The sequence below is a fragment of the Medicago sativa genome, chromosome 5, assembly GCF_051527215.1.
Source record: "Medicago sativa cultivar Bolivia chromosome 5, Bolivia_mono, whole genome shotgun sequence".
NCBI classification, from domain to species: Eukaryota; Viridiplantae; Streptophyta; class Magnoliopsida; order Fabales; family Fabaceae; genus Medicago; species Medicago sativa.
The window spans coordinates 4349421-4374297 of NC_140753.1; the positions used below are offsets into that span (position 1 = coordinate 4349421).

A 24877-nucleotide genomic window follows, 5' to 3' on the forward strand; every position below is an offset into this window, starting at 1 on the left:
CATTGCAAATCGTCAGGAAGTAAGTTTCTACGCTCATCAAGCATCAAAGAACAGGTAATGTATCACCAAAACTCATCCTATTTTCCTGGTTTTTTTACCTGTCACGTCATTTTGTTCAGTAGGTGCTAGGGCTGAGCGTGAGTTAACTCACGCTAGGTGTGAGTTTTGCGTAAGTTAACTTGCGTAGGAAGATACCACTAGCGCGAGTTAACTCACGCTAGTGTGTTGCCCAGTCCGTTGCCCAACTTTTGAAATTTTGCGCCACTTTTTTTTACTTGTTTTGCTTGCCGCACAAGTCATTTATTTATTTTTTCTTTATTTTTTTATTGAGTAGACATTGAGTGGCATGGTTGAACATGTGGCGGAGGATGGCATTGAGCCCAAACCGGGCAAAAACAAAGCTTCCGGTGAAGCTTCCGGCGTAGTCAAACCAACCAATGATGTGAAGTTTAAAGTGAAAATTCCTTTTCAAGTTGAAGCTCACATACTTCACAATCAAGCAAACCCGGTACCTACCGGTAACTTTGAAGAGAAGCCTAAACCGGTACCTACCGGTGTTCGTGTTATTGAAGAAAACACCGGTTCATTTTTTTACAACAAACGAGAGATGGAAAGATCGAGAAGAATTGCTTGGTTGGGTTCGTCGACAAGCGGCTAGGGCGGGATTTACTATTTCTATAGATAAATCTAGTACAATAGCGCCATACATGACGATGCAATGTGAGAGGAGTGGTGAATACAAGCCACCTAAGACGAGGAAGAAACCGAAGCTTGAAGGCACGTGTTCAAGGAATTGCAATTGTCCGTTTAGGTTGAAATGCTTCTTTGAAAAAAAAACACAAGAATGGTGGATTGCAATGCTTTGTGGAGTTCACAACCATGACTTGGCGCCAAAGTTATCCGGCCACCTTCTTGTGGGTCGACTAAAAGGGGATGAGAAGCAAAGAGTTATCGACATGACAATGAGCTTGGCAAAGCCTAGGAATATTCTCACGGATTTGAAGGAAAAAAACAAAGAAAGTTTGACAGTCATCAAGCAAGTGTATAATGCACTAACTAGATGGCGCAAGGGGCAAAGAGAGGACAAGACCGAGTTGCAATACTTGATTACAAAGTTGGAGAAGCATCGGTATGTCTATTTCACAGGAGCAAATAGCGAGGAAACCACTCTTGAAGATTTATTCTTTGCTCATCCGGATTCAATTGATATGCTCAACACTTTTCCCACCGTTTTGGTCATGGACTCGACCTACAAAAGCAATACATACCGAATGCCATTATTTGAGATTGTTGGTGTCACCTCTACCAAATTGACCTATTCGGTTGCGTTTGCCTTTCTTTCCTTTGAAAGAGAGAATAACTTCATATGGACACTTGAGATGTTGGTTGGTCTTTTGACATCAAAACACAACATGCCTAAGGTGATTGTCACGGATAGGGACCCAGCTTTGATGAAAGCCGTTGCCGAAGTTCTCCCTAAAACGGACCATGTACTTTGCTATTTTCATATTGAGAAGAATGTAAGATCTAGGTGCATCACGGATTGTAAAGTCAATGCCAACCCTTCGAAAGGAAAAGGAAAAGTTATTGCCAAAGAAGCAAAGGAAGCGGATGATGACAAGCAATGTGAGCTTGTTAAGAAAATAGTGAGTGCTTGGAGAGATGTGGTTAACTCTCATACGGAGGATTCATTTGCAATTGCATGGTTGACATTCAAAGATGAGGTATGCGGACCGTTTCCATTGTATGTTAAATATCTTAAGGAAACCGTTTTGCCCCTGAAGAAGCATTTTGTGAGGGCATGGACGAATACATACTTGCATCTAGGGTGTAGGAGCACCAACATTATTGAATCGGCTCATGCACAATTGAAAAGATACTTGAGGAGTAGTGTGGGAGATTTGGCAACATGTTGGGATGAAATAGACAAAATGTTGAAAAACCAATTCGGTGAGATACATGGGAGTTTTGGGAGGAGCAAAACCGTCATGGTGCACAAATACAAAAAAAAAAACAAGTTATTCTCCGAGTTGGAGGGGTATGTCTCTAAGGCCGCTTTGGGTTTCATCGATGAAGAATATGAACGCTCTAGGAGATTCGGCTTTGCTAAAGAAGATTGTGGTTGTGTGCAAATGGCAACGTTCGGGTTGCCTTGTGCTTGTATTCTTGCCGAGAAGAGAAAGAAAAAATTGCCTATTCTTTTGGATGAAATACACCCTCATTGGCGATGGTTAAGTGTAATTGGAGAAGAGGTTGATGCCAATTTTTCCGTTACGGAGGAATGGGACGCCATTCAAGAATGTATCAAGAGGTCCCCTTACAAGATGAAACTCTTCATCAAATACAAGTTGCGTGAACTAGGATTTCCGGAGGAAACAATGTTAAAGCCACCTCCGAGAAAAGTGGCCACCAAGGGGGGGCACCTAAAAGGGTGAAGTCTACACCGAAAACGAGATCCACCGGTCGAATTCCCTCTAGGTGGGAGACTATTGATGCTCAAAATCCCGATAGTCAATGCACACATGGCAAGAGTAAGTCTCATAAGACTAAAGGTTCTCGTCTTGGCACTTGCTCCCGCTCACAAACTTCAACTCCTACTTCAAAAAAAACAACCTTATTTGCAAATACCATACATGTCACAAATTCCAAATCTCATGAGACCTTACGTTGAAGACATTGTGAATGTTAGAGGGGATGATAATTGTGGTTTCCGGGTCGTAGCTAGGCACATGGGATTTCATGAGGATGATCATGTTTTGGTTCGTCATGCACTTATTAATGAGTTGAAAACTCACAAGAGTGACTACTTGCCAATATATGCTACCGAGAGCCGTTACAAACTTATCTTGGATGGATTACACCCTCCAACAAGTAGAAGTGGTATTGCGCCTCCAGAGAAGTGGTTGACCACTCCGGATATGGGTCACATTATTGCTAGTTGCTACAATAGAGCGGTTGTTCTATTGACTTTGCCCGAATTGGGTGGTTCATGTGAGACATATTTTCCAATCCGGAGTGCTCCACCACTTAATCCACATTCCAACATAATGTGCCTTTGCTTGATTCCCGACCACTTTCTTCATGTAAAGTTGAAAGAAAATTGTCCGCTACCACCTCCTCCTAAGGAGTGGATGACTCACAAGATTGGTGAAGCAGAGGAATGGCTTTTTCAGTTTTTGGATAGAAATGCCGCCTTCGATGAGCTCATGTCTAAGGAGCCGAAGCCGCCAAAGAAACCAACAAATGAGCACAATCCTATTACTTTGGACACTCCGGAAAAGCCAAAGCAAGAGAACGAAGTCATGGATGAAGATGAAGATTATGCACTATCACTAGTCTAGTTAGATAGGTTATGACACTTTTGGATCGGTGGGTGTTCGTCCTATTTTTCGGTGGTATTACACCCCGACATATTTTTTGGTGGCCTATTGTGTAATTTTGATATTTATGGCCAATATGTAACTAGTATTATATAAATATATGAAATGAATTATTTTGGATCGTTTACGTGTCATTAAGTGTTTAAATTATTGCGGGTCATTACCGGCGAATTTATGAAATTTGGACTGTTTGGATCGTTTATATGTGATTACGTGATTGTGACAAAAACGATGTTTTTAAGTAATTTAGATCAATTATGTCGTATTATCCGATAAACTTCTTAAACTGACATAATTTGGTTAAGTTATGAATGTGGCGTGACTACGGGTCTTTCTAGACTTATCACAAATCTGTTCTGTTACTGCATGCATTTAATGCAGTTTCTGTTTCTGCTATGAACGTGAGTTAACTCACGCTAGTGCTAATGGCAACGTGAGTTAACTCACGCACCACATTACACTAACGCATGTTAACATGCGTAATTTTTTTTACAAATAACACAAACGCATGTTAACATGCGCAATGTTTTTCTACAAATAACACTAACACATGTTAACCTGCGTAACGTGAGTTAACATACGTTAATATTTGCACTAGCGTAACTTAACATGCGTATGGGCATTAAGGTCTTTTACTTTGGACATGAGCAAAATCATTTGGGTAAAGAGCAGAATTCCTGTAATAAATGCAGCGGCCTAAAATTTGGAGGCTTTGTTCCCTTCGGCCCTTCTAAAAGATAAAGCATTATATATTAAAAAAATAGTAGAATAATAAACCATCAATTTGATCTTTAACTATAGTCACTTTCTCTTCATCTTGTCAAAAAAAAAAAATCATTCACTCTTCAATTTAATTCTTAAACTATATAAATACAAGTTTATTCGATGACAATATCATATTTTAGAAGCTTTAATTTTACCCGAGGATTTCCTCAAGAAAGCGATACACTTCTTTTAATATATGGATTTGTTTTTACTATTATAATAATACTCCCGCTGTTTCAAAATGAGTGTCGTTTTAGCCAATTGCACACAACACTTTTACTAAAATGCCCAAGAAAAAGACAAACTTAAAGTTGCATTGAATTTTTTTTTTGAGAGAAAAGTTGCATTGAAAATTGTGCGAGAGAAAAGTTTGAGTATTTATTGAGGGTAAAATTGGGAGAGAAAAAATTAAAGTTGTATTGAAAATGTAAAGTGACATTCATTTTGAAACAAATTTTTTTTGCCTAAAGTGACAGTCATTATGAAACGGAAGGAGTAATAATTATAACTAGCGTCCTGACGAGCAATCCACTCCTTTTATTGTACTTATGCATATAAATTAGAAACAATAGTTTTTATGAAATTTTGATTAAAATGATATAATTTTGATTAAAATTATAGATATAGATATTTTGCACTTTAATATTGTAACAATTTATACTTATTTTTTTAATGATATTAACATTATAACATTATTATAGGTAAATTTGTTTAAGTGTATAATTGGAAGTGAAAAAACTTGTTCAAAATCATATATTTTCTTTATATATAGTATAAATAATAAAAAATATATACAATCTCCGGTTACTATTATAAACAATTTTTTTTTTAAAATTTAAAATTTATTAAATAAATAATGTATGTAGTCTTTAATATAAATGACATACATAATTTATTCCATGAATTTTAAAAGTGGTTTTTCTTTTGTTTATATATAACATCGACAATACATCATTTCTTTTGTTTAAAAGTGAATTTTTGTTTATACGATCTCCGGAATCCTAAGAAGTATGAAAATACTTTGAGATGTAGGGATCATAAATATGCCTAACACCCATTTATATTTAAGGTTAATTTATGTCCTTAAGGCACAAATTAAAAAGATAAAAAAATTAATCAATAAATATACAAGTTAAAAAGATAAAACTTAAAGCTTTCAAATTAAAAATACACAATTTCTAAATTTTTATTTTTATTTTTGCTTTTTTAGCTTGTGCTCTTATAACACAAGTTAACATTTTCCTATATTTAAACCCACGTTGCACAGACATACATTTAGTAGCAACAATAAAAGTACAGCGCTTGACAGATATTGTGCCTTTTTTTTTTGGTTACATTGATGGTTGGTTAATTAGCCTAATATGTGCAATATATTCAATAAATTAGGCGGGCAATTAAGGCACTATAGGAGCGATAAAAGGGCACATCATAAAATCTGTACTTTCTTAATTGGAAAATGCTAGATATCAAGAATGGATTTTCTTGATGAATTCAAGAATGACATGGCAGAATAATCACCCTTAGATTTTAATCTTATTTATTAAAGTTTCATAAAAAAAAAATATATAACACCCACCACCCCATGATTTCCGGCCAGATTAAGATTTTATTGGCTAACATTAATTTCGAGACAATTTCTTGATAAAATCTTTCTTGATAAATAGCATTGCTCTTCTTAATTATATTGTGAGAGATGCATATGCATTTCTTCTGCATAACATATAATTATTGTTACGTAAAACTAATGCATTTCTTCTCAATGTTAATGAAATTGAGAATAAAAAATAGCGAAAAATATGTATTTAAATTTTGATTATATTAAAATGAACCTGCAATACTATTTTTCTTTGAAGTGTGTTAGATTATTTTTTTTTGTTAGATTATTAGAATAAAAAAACTAAGGGAGTAAAGTGTAAATTTTAACATTAAGAGGATGAGAATGTAATTCAAGCTTTTCTCATAGGAGATGAGTGAAATGTTTTTTAATATGCTTTGAATAAGATGGGAGGAAAACATATATTTTATCATAAGAGGAGAGAAAAGTGTAATTCAATCTTTTTTAAGGAAATGAGAGTGTAATTTACTCTTTTTTTAAAATTAAATTTTTTTTTAAGGGGGGTAGAATGTAATATCCCGCTGTCGGTATCGGTATATTACCCGTTAATCGTGCCAGAGGAAATAATTTATGGAAAGTGGATTAATAGCAAATATTTTATGACATGTCAGCATAACACGGGAAAAGTATCAGAGGCGTATATAACACGCTTAAGTCAAGGGTATTTTGGTAATTGCACGTCAAGGGAGTATTTAAATGATTTTGGGACAAAATATCTTCATAAACTTTTCCCTTTCTCTTTCCAATAGTTGACCAAGTCTTCTTTCTCTCCTTTTCTTCTTCTTCCATCGCCCTTCCTCTCCTCTCCACCAAATCTTGCAAAATCTTCTTCCCTCCATGGTAAGCTTCTAGACTTTGTTCCTTTATGATCTATTAAGCTTAAAGAAGTTTGGGTTTTGTTTGATTTCACTTTCTCTCCTCTCAAGAATGGATTCAAGAAACTAGGGTTTGGATGGTTTGAGTGAAGATGATGTTGGAAGCTTGGGCTTGTATATGTTATGGTTTAAACAAGAACAAGGAAGCAATATGAAGTTGGTTTGAGATGATTTTACCACTCCTCCTTAAAGAAAGAATTTCATGAGGCTAGGGTTTGTTATGCTATGGTTTCATTGTTGATTCAAGTGTGGTTTCTTCATGACTAAGCAAGGAGCAAGATGTCATGGAATACAAGAAAATGAGAAGAAAGCAAAAGAGACCAAGAGCTAGGGTTTTTGGCATGCTTGAGCTAGGAACTTGGTGATACTTCAAGAGTTGATTAGGTGAGTTCCTTAGTTAGTTTCCCACCCTTTGGGATTGAGTATTTATCTTGCAAAGATAATAAGTAATTTAGGGTTTTAAAGTATAAGATAGTTGCCCCTTTTCTTACCATGCTTGCTATACTTGTGCATACTTGTTCTGGGACTGTCTTTATAGGTTTCTAATGATCCTAAGGGTCACATAGCACTTGGAGATGCTTGGTTTGAAGTTTTTGAGTCCAAAATATCAATTTTAAAGTTGCAGGACTGTCACAGCTCGCCACGGCGAGCAAATGGCTCGCGAGGCGAGCTAAAGGGCCGAACAGGGGGTCCTGCTCGCCCCCAACTCACCATGGCGAGTAAGAGCTCGCCTCCCCAGTGATTTTACTCGCCTAGGCGAGCTACACAGTGGGGGAACCCATTGTTTCGTTCGCCTCAGGTCGTTTCGGCGTTTCACGAGCGGTTTTTCTTGTGCAGTCTTTTTAAGAGAAATAAACCCCTCAAACCAAGATCCTAATTGTTCAAGTTTTAAAAGGAGACTTTCTTATAAATGAAACAAGTAATTGACAAGTATGTTAAGGCATGGTAAACGAGAGTACGATGTTTGAATCGGGTAGCAAGATAAATCTTAAGGAAAGGGAAGAACTAGAGCCTCGGTATAGTATCGAGAAATAGAATAGTTAGAAAGAATAGAATGCTTTTCATTATTAATATGCTTGATAGACGCGAGGTAATGAGAGTATTATCTTCGCATAGAAGCAAGTGCCATACGAGTATGGCAAGATGTGAATCGATTTTATATCCATTCACAAAGTAAGTTAAGCAAGCATATAGTTACCTGTAGTGGGATCGTCTAGGGATCCGAGGTAAAAGAGTTAGCATGTTCAACTTAATTTTCATGCATAAGACTAAGACTTATAAGAAGAAAGAGTTTTATGTCTTTTGTAATCCTTCCAAGGTTGGATTCAAGGGGTTCCCCAAGGGGAATGGTTAAGCCGCAAGGGAGCCGCATTTCACTAAGTTAAGATGTCGTGTCTTTTGTATTCCTTCCAAGGTTGGGTACAAAAGGTTCTCCAAGGGGAATGGGGTAAGCCGTAAGGGACCCGCACGTTCACTAAGGGAGTCCGGTGCGCTCTTGCTAAGCACTTCACCGGTAGTAAGGGATTAGCTTCCGGGGTTACTCCACCCGGGGCTCTCCGTAAAATGAACTCAGATAAGTTGTTTGTTACACGCTAACATAATCAATGAAGCTAACTATGCATATTCATCATACATTTATGCGTGTTATGTCATAGAGCCTTGGCATAGACTGTCAAGAACTAGAAAGAATATAGAAGTAGAAAGTCAAAAGCTAGCAAGCTAGAAAGAGTCACTTTTGTGGCAAGATTAAGAAAGTTTATTATTACAACTTATCCAAGTAAGTAAGTAAGCAAGTTAAGAGAGTTATATCATCGACGATCTTAGGTTTCCCCTAATCGTCCGGTTAGAGTCGTGTCATGATTTTAGCAAGTGAAGGCCTTGATGCGGAGATCGTATCTTGGCAATGCGGTTTTAGATCCCCTTAACCGCCATGGCACGTATAAGAAGAGAAGCCTATAACAAGTTAAGAATATTAAGATGGCCCTAGCAAGCACCGCCGTCTAAGAAAGCAAGTACCCACACACGTATAATCAACCGGCAGGTTGTATTGTAGACACGTGGTGACCGTATGTTTCCCCCGTGGTTGCCTATAGCTTAGGGTTAGGTGGAACTCACTGAGACATTATGTCTCATCCCAATCCTTATTTATTTCAGATATCAAGATGGATTAGCAAGCTAGTAGCCGGATGGATGTTTCAGCAAGTGTTCGTTCGTACCAGCTGCAGCAGGATATGGATATTCAAGGATGTCTTTATTATATTTTAGAAAAGTCGAGTTATAATATCTTATTGTACGAACGCATTTGTTGTATACGATATTCATTCGAAGTTTTTATGTAGTAAATTTTTAATGTATCCGGTACTAAACTAACGCACATGCTAGACTTTCTAGATACGTCTGGTATGGGTGTTACATCATTGTTCTCGAAAAGGGTGAATCCTCAGCTAGTGCACCGAAGAAGTACGGTAACGGCCATCAAAAGAAGAAGGAATCTGAAGTAGGGATGGTATCCGGTAACCAGTCTACAGCTGCTGTTGCTCCTAATGCTGCTCAGTTGCCTTTACCTTATCAATACATGCAGTACTCTCAACATCCTTTCTTCGCACCATTCTACCAGCAATATCCTCTGCCACCGGGTCAACCACCAGCACCCATTAATGCCATTTCCCAGCAGGTACAACAACAGCCTCCTGCTCAACAGCAACAGCCACAGCAATAGGGCCCTCGGCCCAGAACCTATTTTCCACCGATACCAATGCGGTATGCTGATCTACTCCCAACTTTGCTTGCTAAAGGACATTGCGTCACCAGACCAGGCAAACCTCTGCCTACTCCATTGCCTCCTAGGTTCCGACAAGATCTCAAATGTGAATTCCATCAGGGCGCTCAAGGCCATGATGTTGAAGGATGCTATGCTCTGAAGTATGTTGTAAAGGATCTAATGGACAGGGGATGGTTGACTTTTGAAAACAATGTCCCGCACGTCCTTGATAACCCACTTCCAGATCATGGGGTTGTTAACATGATTGAGGCTTTTGAAAGAGTCAATGCTTTTGATGAGGTGGAAATGTCTTGGGTAGCCCCCGCCTTAGATGTCCGTAATGTCGTCACTCCTTTGGTCCCGCTACACGTCAAACTCTGCAAAGCTTCTTTGTTTAGTCATGATCATGCTTCTTGTTCAGAATGTCTTCAGAATCCTATGGGCTGTTGTACTGTGCAGGGTGAAATACAGAGCTTAATGGATAACAAACACTTGATTGTCAGCGACGTTTGTATGATTGTGCCAGTGTTTCATGATTCCCCTGTCAAGAATGTGCCTCATACTAGGAAGGTCGAACCATTGGTGATCAGACTACCAGGCCCAATATCTTATGCCTCTACTAAAGCCATCCCTTACAAGTATGGTGCAACTATGATTGAGAATGGGGTGGAAGTGCCTTTGGTATCCCCAGCTACGATTAGTAACATTGCCGAAGAAACTACAACTCTGAGAAGTGGAAGGGTCCGTCCACCCTTGTTCCAGAAGAAGGTTGTTACACCTGCTACCACAATAACTCTGCCAGTTGCTCCTCCTGTTGACAAAAATGCCAGCCCATCGGGCCAATCCATTGAAGAGTCCAATCTGGACGAGATCCTGAGGCTCATCAAAAGGAGCGATTATAAGATTGTGGACCAGCCACTGCAAACTCCATCAAAAATATCCATCTTGTCTTTGCTCCTGAGCTCGGAAGCTCACAGGAAAGTGTTGATGAAAGTACTGGAACAAGCTTATGTTGATCATGAAGTTTCCGTGGATCAATTCGATGGAATCGTGGGTAACATTATTGCTTGTAATAACTTGTGGTTTGGTGATGATGAACTCCCCGAAGCAGGAAAACACCACAACTTAGCTTTACATATCTCGGTGCACTGTAAGTCTGATATGATATCCAATGTGTTGGTGGACACTGGATCATCCTTGAATGTGATGCCTGAGTCTACACTGAGACAGTTGAGCCATCATGGAATTTCCCTAAGGGGAAGCAGTTACTTGGTTAAGGCTTTTGACGGATCTCGTAAGGATGTCCTTGGTGAGGTAGATCTGCCAATCACCATTGGTCCTGAGACGTTCCAGATCACTTTCCATGTCATGGACATCAATGCTTCTTATAGTTGCCTCCTTGGAAGGCCGTGGATTCACGACGCTGGGGCAGTAACTTCCACTCTGCATCAAAAGCTCAAGTTTGTGAGGAATGGTAAGCTTGTCACTGTGCATGGTGAAGAAGCGTATCTGGTTAGCCAAGTGTCATCTTTCTCTTGTGTTGAAGCAGGGTCCGCTGAAGGGACGTCATTTCAGGGATTGACTATTGAAGGTGCGGAGCCTCGAAGAGCTAGTGCTACTATGTCCTCATTGAAAGACGCCCAGAGGGATGTTCAAGAAGGGCAATCTGCTGGCTGGGGCAAAGTGATACAGATTTTGGAGAATAAGCGCAAAGAGGGCCTTGGGTTCTCCCCAACCTCGGGCATTTCAACAGGAACCTTCTACAGTGCTGGGTTTATCAATGCTATATATGCTGCTGAAAGTAGTTATGTGCCTGCGTTTGTTGTACCAGGAGGCATTGTGAGAAATTGGGAGGCCGTTGACATTCCTTTAGTCATGCATGCTTCCGTGTAATGTGTCTTGTTGCTCATGTTTTTTGTTTTCAAAATAACAATCCTTTCTCTCTGCCCAAGGCGAAAGTGACGTCTTTGTACGGGCATGTTTGTTTCGGCATTGCCGTTATTAATAAGAATTGTCGTTTTTTCCGTGACTCTTTGTTTTTTACTTTTTAGTGCCTTTTTCTTGGAAATAATGGTAATGCCAGAAAAAACCAAAACGTCTTTATTTTCTTATTAATTTCAAACATCTGCATGAAAAAACCTTTTCTAAAATCATCCCAATCATATTATGCAGATTGAACCATAATAAACCCGTTGAGCACAGTAACCCTACGTTTCCTCCAAATTTTGAATTCCCTGTATATGAAGCTGAAGATGAGGAAGATAATGAAGAGATACCGTATGAGATCACTCGACTGCTTGAGCAAAATAGAAGAGCCATTCAGCCTCACCAGGAAGAGATTGAGCTTATCAACCTGGGTACTAAAGAGAACAAGCGAGAGATCAAGATTGGCGCTGCACTTGAACCAGAAGTAAAAAAGAAGATTATTCGTCTTCTCCATGATTATCCAGATGTCTTTGCATGGTCCTATGAAGATATGACGGGTCTAGATCCCAAGATTGTGGAACATCGGATACCGACAAGACCTGAATGTCCTCCTGTCAAGCAGAAATTGAGGAGGTCTCGTCCAGACATGGCTCTTAAGATCAAGGCTGAGGTGCAAAAGCAAATTGATGTGGGTTTCCTCATGACGGCTGAATATCCTGAGTGGATTGCCAACATCGTCCCAGTGCCAAAGAAAGATGGGAAAGTTTGAATGTGTGTTGATTACAGAGACTTGAATAAAGCCAGTCCAAAAGACAACTTCCCATTGCCTCATATTGATGTGCTTGTTGATAGTACCGCTCAGTCTAAAGTGTTCTCATTCATGGATGGTTTCTCCGGCTATAACCAGATACGGATGTCACCTGAAGATAGAGAAAAGACATCCTTCATCACTCCATGGGGAACATTCTGTTATAAAGTGATGCCTTTCGGCTTGATAAATGCTGGTGCTACCTATCAAAGGGGTATGACCACTCTGTTTCATGATATGATTCACAAAGAAATTGAAGTATATGTTGATGACATGATTGTGAAATCAAGTGATGAAGAGCAGCATGTCGTGTACTTGAAAAAGATGTTCGAAAGATTGAGAAAGTACAAACTACGGCTGAATCCCAACAAATGTACATTTGGTGTAAGATCTGGAAAGCTGCTAGGCTTCATTGTCAGCCAAAGAGGCATTGAAGTTGATCCCGACAAAGTCCGAGCCATCCGAGAGATGCCAGCTCCTCAAACTGAAAAGCAGGTCAGAGGTTCCCTCGGACGCCTGAATTACATTTCAAGATTTATAACACACATGACTGCTACTTGTGGACCAATTTTCAAATTGCTCAGAAAGAATCAGCCTGTTGTATGGAATGATGAATGCCAGGAAGCTTTCGATAGCATTAAAGAATACTTGTTGGAACCACCTATCCTTGTCCCACCAGTGGAAGGAAGGCCTTTGATTATGTTTCTGTCAGTATTAGATGAATCCATGGGTTGTGTCCTCGGTCAACAAGACGAGACTGGCAAGAAAGAACATGCCATCTACTATCTGAGCAAGAAATTCACCGACTGTGAAACTCGGTATACAATGCTTGAAAAGACTTGTTGTGCTTTAGCTTGGGCTGCCAAATGCCTGCGTCATTATATGGTGAATCATACAACTTGGTTGATATCCCGAATGGATCCAATCAAGTACATCTTTGAAAAGCCTGCTGTTACTGGGAAGATTACACGTTGGCAAATGTTGTTGTCCGAATACGATATTGTGTATAAAGCTCAAAAAGCAATCAAAGGAAGTGTCCTTGCTGAGCATCTTGCTTGTCAACCTCTTGATGATTACCAGCCGATTGAGTTTGAGTTCCCTGATGAAGAGATCATGTATCTAAAAGCAAAGGACTGTGAGGATCCACTGATCCATGAAGGGCCAAATCCCAATAGCAAGTGGGGATTAGTCTTTGATGGTGCTGTCAATGCTTATGGTAAAGGGATTGGGGCCATCATTGTGACTCCGCAGGGGCACCACATTCCTTTTACTGCTCGAATAACTTTTGAATGCACAAATAACATGGCTGAATATGAAGCATGCATCTTGGGCATTGAAGAAGCAATTGACCTAAGAATTAAGCACCTTGACATCTATGGGGATTCTGCACTTGTTATTAATCAGATAAAGGGTGAATGGGAAACTCATCATGAAAAGTTGATCCCTTACCGTGACTATGCGAGACGACTGTTGACGTACTTTACAAAGGTTGAGCTGCACCAGATCCCTCGGATGAAAACCAAATGGCTGATGCTCTTGCTACTTTGTCTTCCATGTTTCATGTGAATAACTGGAATGACGTGCCCGTAATCAAGGTGCAGTGTCTTGACAGACCCGCTCATGTGTTTACTATTGAAAAAGTGCATAGTCAGGCTGATGAAAATGATGAAAAGCCTTGGTATTACAACATCAAACAATTCTTGCAGAATTGTGAATATCCACCTGGTGCCTCCAATAGGGATAAAAAGACCCTAAGGAGATGGGCTAGTAAATTCTTTCTGGACGGAGAAATCCTATACAAGAGGAACTATGACATGGTCTTGTTGAGATGTGTTGATGAACAAGAAGCTGAGAAATTGATGCATGATGTACATGACGGTACTTTTGGGACCCATGCCACGGGCCATACCATGTCAAGAAAACTATTAAGAGCCGGCTATTATTGGATGACTATGGAACGTGACTGCTACAGACATGCCAAGAAATGCCACAAATACCAAATCTATGCTGATAAAATTCATGTGCCTCCACATTCTCTCAATGCTATCTCTTCCCCATGGCCTTTCTCTATATGGGGCATCGACATGATCGTAAGAATTGAACCGAAAGCTTCCAATGGGCATCGTTTCATTCTGGTGGCAATTGACTACTTCACCAAGTGTGTCAAGGCTGCTTCCTATGCAAATGTGACCAAGCAGGTGGTTGTCAAGTTTATCAAGAATAACATCATCTGCCGATATGGTGTTCCCAGCAAGATTATCACTGACAATGGCTCTAATCTGAACAATAACATGATGCAAGCTTTATGTGAAGAATTCAAGATTGAACATCACAACTCTTCTCCTTACAGACCTCAGATGAATGGTGCAGTTGAGGCCGCCAATAAGAATATCAAGAAGATTGTTCAGAAGATGGTCACTACCTACAAAGACTGGCATGAGATGCTACCTTTTGCCTTGCACGGTTACCGCACTATAGTGCGCAGTTCAACCGGGGCAACTCCTTTCTCTCTGGTGTATGGTATGGAAGCAGTTATCCCTCTGGAAGTGGAGATTCCATCTCTTCGAGTGATCATGGAAGCGAAATTAACTGAGGCTGAATGGTGTCAGAGTCGGTACGATCAGTTGAATTTGATTGAAGAGAAACGCATGGATGCTATGGCTCATGGACAATTGTATCAAGTGCGAATGAAGAATGCTTTTGACAAGAAAGTCCGACCTCGAGAATTCAAGGAAGGCGAACTTGTATTGAAAAGAAGGATAAGCCAGCAGCCCGACCCAAGGGGTAAGTGGACACCTAACTACGAAGGTCATTATGTTGTCAAGAAGGCCTTCTCTGGTGGTGCTTTGATTCTTACACACATGGACGGTGTTGAACTCCCAAATCCTGTTAATGCCGATATAGTCAAGAAATACTTTGTCTAAAAAGGAAATAACATCGTGGTAGGTCGAAAATCCGAAAGGGCGACCTAGGCAAAAATGCGCTTCCCGGTGGATCGAAAACCCGAAAGGGCGATCCAGGCAAAAGTTAGGGACAAAAAATGAATATGAAAAAGCTCGCTGAGATTGTACGCAACTCAGGCAAAAACGAGGGTCTCGATGGGCCGAAAACCCGAAAGGGCGATTCATGCAAAAATGAGATTGATAATGAAAGACAAGTAACTATATCTGGCAAAACACCATCATCCCTTGGGGCATCTGCAGCTGTCAATGATCGTCTTCATCAGAAGCTTTTGTACTTGTGAATTCAAAATTTCTATGAAATGTAGTGGTCATCGTGCTCAATGTATCACCAATCAATAAAATTACCATTTTCCAAGCTTTGTAAATCCGTGGAGTTATGCCCTTGGCTGACTTTCACTCTTCTACATCAATTTGAGCCTGTGTTTTTGTTTGAAATTCTATTTTCTTTCTACTTTCAATGTTATATGTAACGCCCTCCTTTTTATTTAATTATTTTACTTAGTTTTAGAATATATTTATGTATTTATATGATTTATATGAGGGATATATGATTTATTGAGATTAGATGTCTTTTTATAATTTAGTTAATATATTTTGTTGAGTGATATTTTGTTATGTTATATGTTGGTATTTACTACCATAATATATATGTTATTTGGTGTAGAAATATATTTGTTATTTTGTGTAGAAATATATATGTTAGTTGGTGCAGAAATATATTTGTTATTTTATGTGGAAATATATATGTTATTTGGTGTATTAATATTTTCAAGTTGGGAAAACGGGGTGTTACATTATATACAAAATATTTTCTTTCCATTTGATAATATCAATGTCTGAAACAAACATCTTTGAAAATTGAAAAACCTTTTTCTGTCTATTTTGAAAGCAAACCTGAGCAAGAGGGTACATTCGAGTGAATCATGCATGAATAAATGTATATCAATGTCTATTTCAATACATGTTACGAACAGGTTACTCCCCAGGATGATCTGTGGTCAATGACAAGAATGAAAAAACAGAATAAATGATGAAAATGAAAAATGAAAGATGCAAATGAAAAGCTCGCTAAGTCGAAAACCCGGAAGGGCGGCTTAGGCAAAAATGAGCACCCCGCTGATTGACAACCTATGAAGGCAATCCAGGCAAAAATGGGGCAATGAAAAGAATTTATTCCCGGTGAATCGAAAACCTGAAAGGGCGGTTCAGGCAAAAATGGGATTGAAAAATGAAAGAATGACAAATAAAAGAATAAAAATGATATGAAAAGCATTGACCACAGATGCGAACATCCAAAGTTTACCCAGCACTGACACGCCTAGCAACGGCGACCTGTATCAAGGAATTTTCCAAGGTTCCCTCCTCTACAAGCTTTGTATATAATGTGAGATCTTTCCCTCAGCCATGGTTTCGACACGTCTCTCAACGACGGTCTCTCCAATGAGGATTTCCATGTGTATATGTTATAGCACGAGCCACTACGTGCCCAATATTCCAATGTCTTGTCTGTCTCTGTGAAACTTCTCTGCCAAACTACAAACCAATCATGCATTTCCAAGCATTCATACATGCATAATCATGCATTCTATGTGCTAACGCATTTGATAATGTTGTTACACCATACATACATGTTGCATTTTCCAATCTCAATTCAACTTAATTCCATCTCAACTTCTAAAACAATTCAATTTCAATTCTCAATTCAATGTCTGAATGTCTGCGTCTATGGCTATGTCTATGCCTATGTCTATGTCTCTGTTAAACTCTCAATTTAATTCCATGTCTATGTCTATGTTTGTGTCTCTGACTATTCTCAACTTTCAATGTCTATTCCAATGTCAACTTTCAATTTAGTTCAATGTCTCTGTCAATGTTAATTCACTCTCAAATTGCTCTTGGGCCAACAATAATGGTCATGTCTATCTCTTCAAGTCAATATCAACTTACCCTCAACTTGTATCTTGTTAAATCAAAACTTCCAATTTGTATCTTGCTATATGTCTTGTTATTGGTCAAGTGGCTAGTTCGATCCAAAGAACAGCTTGTACCTGCTTATATGCCTATGCTTTCGGTCAAACATCAAGTTCGATCCAAAGAACAGTTTGCACCTACCTGCATGTTGTGATATTGATCAAGTAGCAAGTTCGATCCAAAGAACAGCTTGTATCTGCCTTTTGTCTATGTCTCCAGGTCAAACGGCAAGTTCGATCCAAAGAACAGTTTGTACCTGTCTATCTGTTTGTGTTTTCAATCAAGCAGCAAGTTCGATCCAAAGAACAGCTTGTACCTGTCTTGTACTTCTATCTCCGGTCAAGTAGCAAGTTTGATCCAAAGAACAGCTTGTACCCATCCCTTGTTTGTATTACTTGGTCAGGTGGCTAGTTCGATCCAAAGAACAGCTTGTACCCACATTTTGTTTGTATTACTTGGTCAAGTGGCGAGTTCGATCCAAAGAACAGCTTGTACCTCTCTTTGCCCCCTGGTCTGTCTACCCTGTCAATGTCTACCTAGATCCCCAGTGATATAACATGCTTTGTAGGCTCCAGTTTGTTTGTCTTGCATTCATAATCAAAATGTTGCATGGCATTCATGTTTTTGAAAATGTGAGAGCGTATTTTTATGTCCAAAAACAGTGCAAATGTTAATATTTAAGTATCTTCGTCCCGTCAAATCACAGACTTAGTCTCTTGACTCTCCGGACAAAGAAACTTAAATAGGGGCAGCTGTTATACCCTAATTTTGGACCCAAAAATGCTTGCTCAAAATGTTTTTCCATCTTTGATATATGTCTGTTACTCTTGAAAGATTGCCAATTTGCTACTGTTTTACACTGACATTTTACTCTGCTTTATCTCTCAATTTAGCTTTAAAAATCTTTTCAACTATGACTTTGTCCATATTTTCTTGCATTTAAAATCATCCAAAAATATTTTTCTTGCATGACAAGTCATTTGAATTTGTCTCTGATCAATTGCATATTTCTCTGCATTTTATTTCAATATTATTTGCAAAATTCATGAAAAAGTGTATTTTAGTCATTTCCTGCATTCAAACTCATTTTAGTCCTTGAAAATTGTTTGAGTCTTTTCAATTTGGTTGTATAAATCTTTATTTCAATTCCATGTCAAAATCCATTCCAAAAATTACATTTGAAGTCATTTTGGGTCAGTTTAGCCCCTAGGGGCATTTTAGTCATTTCCAGTGTTAAAACCCTTTTGATCTTTGAAAATTGTCTCTGAGTCTTTTCAGTTGATTTGTAAATCTTTGCTTTAATTCCATGCCAAAATCCATTTCAAAAAAATTGCATCTGAGACATTTTGAGTCAGTTTAGTCCCTAGGGGCAGTTTGGTCATTTCACACAAAATTTTGACAGAGAGAGGTTACTTTGAAGTACCTCATTGATGTAATTGGTTCATTTTAGTCCCTTTTGTGTTTTTTAATTGTTTCACTTTACGTTTTTTCATTTTACCAATTTTATTCCAATTTTATTATTTTTTCATTTTAGTCCTTCAAAGTTTCGAAAATTGCATATAAGTCCTTTTGGTTTTAAACTTGTTTTTTTAGGCCTTTTTCTAAAATTACAGATTAGTGCCTTTTCATTTCAGTCCTCAAATTTTGCAAGTTTTCATTTTTTAGTCCTTTCACTTAATTGCAAATTAGTCCTTTTAATTTTGTTATTTGCAAATTAGTCCTTTAGGATTTCATAATTTGCAGATTGGTCCAAAGTTAAGTCCAGTGTCCAATTCAACGTGGCAAACATCCATTGGTTATCAAATACACATGTCAAGCTATAAAAGGATCCAATCATCACAATCACCATTGATTCAGTGCCACATCACAAACAAAATCACACATTCTCTCTCCTGTTAGTTACGATCAAAATCCAGAGTTTGAAGAACTTCATCGAAGATTCATCAAGGAATCCTCAGAAATTCTCAATTCCAAACCCTAACCGATTCAATTCTTCATCAGATTCATCATCAATCATACAAATTCAACATAAAATTCCAGAAAACCTAAGCTGAAACCATTCCAATTCAACAAATTCTTACCAAATTCGATTAAAACCGCATTGGTTCTCAGTGATTCTCTGCGAGAATCTTCATCACCGAACCTTTTTCTTGCAATTCAAGCACGAATGCGATCACAAGAAAGAGACTGAGGAAGAGAAGAAGAGGATCGAAGTAAAACGAAGCAGAATCACACCGGTGAAGAAAGAGAAGAAAATAACTGGTTTATTTCCAGTGAAAGCACTTACCAGAGAAGACGAAGAAGACGAAGAGTGAGAAGACGAAGAATCTCCGATAAAAATCCCAGGTAACACTCAAATATCATCTTTCTTTCTCAAGAACAGTGACAAGAACGAATCGACGTAGATCTTCAGAGTCTCAAAGAGTTTCTTTCGAAAAGATTGAAAACCTAAAAATATTTTCAAAACCGTAGCAAAATCTTTAGATCTACGTTGATTCAAGCTTTATTTGTGGAAGCCAGTGTTAGATTCGTGTTTAGGGTTAGAAAACGAGTTGATTGATGTAAGAATCATAGGTTTCTGGTGAGATTGAGACTCGCTGGAATCTGGAATTCACGGCGGAGTCGATGAAGATTCTGATGAATCTTCATCTTCTCCGGCCGTCTCCTCCCAGAAACCGGCGGAAGAGATTGAGAGAAGATGAGAGAAGAACGAGTGAAGAGAGAGAAAGAGAAGAGGCAAATGAATAAACTGGTGTAGGCATGTTTATATAGGCCAGTGAACCGGACCGGTTCAAGACCGGTCCAATTCCCTTCATTCCTGTCCGTTTGATCTAGGGTTTGGTTCCCTGGATTAATCCAACGTCCCTGATGCGTTTGGATGATCCAGGATCCGTTTCCCCTTGGGCCTGGGCCTTTTTTCTGCGTAGACTTTGTATTCTTATGTGTTTCTTGCTATTTCTACGCTGCCTAATACTTTTTACACCTCTGTCTCATTAAAAAACCTTTAAAAAATCCCTAAAAAATGTTCAAATCATTTTCTTGATATTTTTTGATGAATCTTGATGTATTTATATGTTAAGTATTGATCAAAAAATGAGGAAATGATTTGTTCTTTGTTGATTCAATTCTTTTCCATTTCTTGTTGAAAAATCTTGTTAAAATTTCTAAAATCTTGTGAATTTTCTTGCAATCATACTTGATGTTTAATACTAGTCTCTTATGATATTTTGACATGAAAAATGGATAAAAGACACAGGTGATCTTGTTTGTGATGTTTTGGTGCCTTTTGTCAACATTTGTGAAGTTTTTTTGTATAAATTGATTCGAATACTTGATCTCATGATGATTGATGCTTGATGAATCAATTTTGTGATATGTTTGTCCTTGGTTTAGTGTATTTGGTACTGTTTGTGATGCGTGGTGTTAGTTTCTTGTTTTACAAGTCATGTAAATATTTGTTTGTGAAAATAAAGTGCCAAGTGTGCCTAAAAGTATATCATGATCCTTGACTTGAATATGCCCTTATAATTCTCACACTCTTAATGCAATAAAGCCTTTGAAAAATTGTTATGATATGAGAATTATAGGTCATGTGCATATTGAGAGGTTATGGTGAATTTTTATTACATTTTGACACTTTATTCTTGTTATTTTTGCTATTCTTTGTTTAGTATTTCCTTGCCTATCTTTCTATCATCCTATGCCTATTATTACTAACCACTTTGTTCATTGTTTCATAAGCATCCCTCATCATCTTCACCTCATTCTCCATTTCTTTTCTATTGCACTTTATTTTGGCTTTAATTCATTTTATGTGAGATTAAGTTCTCACTAGGGAAGTAGTTTGTATTTAGGCAAATGATGTAAAGGACAATGGACTCTAATGATGTACACCGACACAAGCACCGACACATGCACACACATCACATAGATACTTTAGATGTATGTTTAGGGTATGCATGCCTTAGATGTATGGTTAGGGAATGTATGTTTAGATGTATGTTTAGGAACTTTGAAACTTAGAAAAATCCTTTTTCCAAAAAAATATGAACAACTTCACTCAAATCATTTTCCAAATAATCCTTGGGATCAAGATCCCATTGAATTTTCCTTTCATTTTCTTAAACAAAAATCTTAATGAATTTTAATCATACTTTGACTTCCTTTTGCAAAATAACTAATTCCACCTCACATTTTCTAAATCTCATGCCCTTGAGGCCTCTTTCTATTCTTCAAAATCCCATTTTCAAATTTAAATTCAACCAACAGAAACAAAAACATTTTTTGGAAGAGAACTACGATGGATTTTATCCCTTAAAAGGGTACGTAGGCAAGGAACCAATATTCCTTCAATTCTAATAAAAATAAAAATTCAAGCATTCTTCTCCCTCTAATTCTTCACTTAGTAAACCCTTAGGTGTAAATAACACTTTCAAATAGCATTTAAAAATAAAGCGCGCGTAGAAAGTAAAGACGGTTCCTATAGGATACTATAGTCGTTATGGGTGCCTAACACCTTCCCATAACGAAAACAACTCCCGAACCTCGATTCTCAAGGGTTTTTCTTATTTTTCCCTTCCCAAGAAAAAATGAGATATCAGAGGTTACAAAGGTTCAAACTTAATCAATGTTTGACACCCGAAAAACCAAGATAAAACACTTGAGAATAAGAATTTTATGCAACAAATGTTTTCTGAAAAATAGAGTTGGAGAAGCTCACCAATAGCAAGCCTGGGACGAAACTTCCCGTTTTGTGAAATCTATTAGTTTGTTTCTATGGCTTACAATGACTAGTGGAGAGGTGTCTTCACAATAATATTTTACGTGACGAAAATCTTTTATGACATCAAGTAACTAATGCACATCACATTCTATGATTTCTAAGGAAGAAAGTGCATGGACAAGTATTAACGGAATCGATACGGTTTAAGGTACTTTTGGAAGTTAATGTGTCAAGAGTTAAGAAAGAGCTCAGATCAAGAGTATAGAAGTACTGGTACCCAGAAGGAAGTCACAATTGTTTATGCAAGAGGTATGAAGTAAGAAAATAAAGCGGTGCAAAGTTATGAGGAATCACAAGGTTCACGGATTATGTGGAATTATGATGTATCTCTTGAACCTATGTTTTGCTTAATTGATTTGCTAAGGCTCATTATGAAGTTGAACTATAAAGTTTAAAGGATTTTAAAAAGATTTACACGTAAAGGTGATTGAGGTTGATATTTTGAAAATTTACGAGATTTTCTAGGAACCGGTTTGCTTCAACACTCGTAGAGCGGGCTAGACTTATAAGAGTCTAGGTTTGATGACACATATGTGTTATCAACTCGTTCTATGATTTTAGAGCAACGACCGGGGCCAAAACTCAACATATTTATAAAGTAGAAAATCATCAACGTCAATGACCCGTACGCTAGTTTACGAAGTTTTCTTTAAAAGAAAAATCAACGAGCAAGCAATGATATGATTAAGCAAAATATAGTATGCGAGAATGCAAAGGTTAAATGTTTAAGACAAATTTGTTCAAGTACAAGACGAGTTGTCAAAGGAATTTGAGTTTATTCGGAAACAAGTTCAAGTATGATATGTATACCTCAGCAGGTAAATGCAATCAGCAAGAATGTAAGGTTTATCCCCAAGTCAAGTATTATGAGTATAAGATAAGTTATCACGAGTTTTGAATTTACAAGACAAGTGTAAGGTGGTGATGTTGGGTGCAACATGGAAGATCTCAAGAAGTAAGTAATCAAGTGATAAGCATGAATTCAAGTCTCAATTGCTCTAATGGATTAGGGTATTAGTTTAAGTCAACCGGTGGAAATCAGAGTAGCGCCATGGAAGCTAATTGTTAATCATGAAACATGGAATTTTAGTATGAAAGAATATTCGGTTGGTAACACAAGGTTAACAAGAATGCATCCTAAGACAAGCGAGGAGCTCTCGATGTGATAAGTAAGTAGGAATGTTTATATAGTCAGTATCGGCTAAGGCAAAAGTTTAAAGTATGTATCTTGAAGTATGTGTCTTTACCTAGGTAAGATGAAAAAGGGACAAGAATTGCTATATATGAATTGGTCATGATGCATGAATGATGATAATAGAAAACATGTAAAGTTCAGAAGGTACCTTTCGTGACTCAAGTAAAGAATCGAAGCATCAAGAATAATGACCGGGGTTCCGGGAAAGGTATTAACACTCAGGCGATAATGGAATGAGATGATGTGGAGAATCAAGTTCAGTGTTCCGTAGAAGAAGAACAAATTTATGCCAAAAGGACCAAGGATTTTCTACGGATATGTAAGCGGTATTGCACGTATGTAAATCGGTTTATAAGGGAAGAATTATCTTTGAAGTTAAGCATGTTATCATGAGAGAGAAGCAACTTTGAGTGATGTGTAAAGAAATTTATATTCATGCGTGTAATAACTTGTTGAGTGAAAACGATACTTGTTAAGGCATGTTAAGTCATGATTTTATAACTTTTAAAACTAAGATTGGTATTATGGAACTTGGGAACGATGTTTAATTTTTATTTAACTCATGAAATTATACATTTTCGAAACTGACAAGATACGTTTTAAGTAAACTCACTTAAGGCGTATAAACTTCAGGACCAAATTGATGCGGACAAGCTGGGGACGAGTTGTTAAATCTTTTTCAAATATAGGAACTCGTCCGGTGGTTCTGTAGTACCATTACAAAACCAGTTTTGGAAATGATAAAATCTTTTTCAGTCATGTATTTATACGTTCCAAGAACCCGAATACCAGAGCTTAAGAAAATTTCTTCAAGAAAAATGCTGGAACATGTATCGTTATCATTTAATAAGAAGTAGCACTTGAAAGTATGTGCATGTTATGGAAACGACAATGTTCGTATGAAGCCAATATCCTACAGGATACACGGGAATATGTTAAGAATGTTTGATGTATGTGCAAGTAGATGTGCTAGAAAGTTTCAAGAGCATGTGAACCACAACGTTGGTGAATAAATTGTTAAGATGAATCGGCATAGTTGATTTCACATTTCCATGTCAAGCTATGTGAGTACCCACTAATTCAGGTGCAGAGAAATCGCATGAAGTTGGAAAATTTCCTAAGGTTCTGAAAAGAGATAAGAGATTCGTGGAATCGTCTAGGTGAGTAATGAAAGTAAGGGACATGTGTCTCAAGGTGCAGTAAGATTATGTATTCATGATAAGATGTATGTATGAAAGATGTCTTAATGTTGCAAGAAAGCACTGCAGGGCAAACCTGGTTTCCGGTAGGATTCCAGTTAAAAGGCAAATCCTGAGTGCTCATGTTTATGACAAGATACCTATATGAATGGTTTATGTTAAGTGGTTAAGATACGAGTCCGAGACAATAAGTCTGTGTGTAGCAAGGTAAGTTCTGAATCATGATATGCTAAGAAAACTCAAAGTTTGAGTAATATTAAGATCAAGAAGGTTATGTTCAGTTGCATGTGGGTTAAGAAACAAGATGAGGACATGATACGACGAACTCTATGAGTAAGTATGAATAGAATATGTGTGACTCAGACCATAGATGATAAGTTGTTGTCATGATGATTGGTAGTCGATCTTTAAATTTCGAGTACGATTTTTTTTTAAGGGGGGTAGAGTGTAACATCCCGCTCGTCAGCTAATGGAAATTTTACCTGTTAAATATATCAGAGGAATGATATTCATGGAAAGTAAGTTCATGGGTAATATTTTATGACATGTCAGTATATTACGGATAAAGTATCAGTGTTGGATTAAACACGCTTGAGGCAAGGGCATTTTGGTAATTGCACGGAAAAAGGATATTTA

General features: G+C 37.8%; 1 protein-coding gene and 1 pseudogene across 1 annotated transcript; both read left to right on the top strand.

Annotated features, from left to right (window-relative positions):
* The first annotated feature begins 346 nt into the window (after positions 1–346).
* On the top strand, positions 347–2444 carry LOC146919311 (PKS-NRPS hybrid synthetase cheA-like; annotated as a pseudogene).
* A 78-nt stretch (positions 2445–2522) lies between these two features.
* LOC146919312 (uncharacterized) lies at positions 2523–3341 on the top strand. Its single transcript, XM_085710706.1, has one exon. The coding sequence runs from the start codon at positions 2523–2525 to the stop codon at positions 3339–3341; it is 819 nt and encodes a 272-aa protein (XP_085566832.1).
* The last annotated feature ends 21536 nt before the right edge of the window (positions 3342–24877 follow it).

Bases quoted from the DNA above. Each gene is read 5' to 3' on its own strand.
- LOC146919312 (XM_085710706.1), top strand. From the start codon at position 2,523: ATGGCAAGAGTAAGTCTCATAAGACTAAAGGTTCTCGTCTTGGCACTT.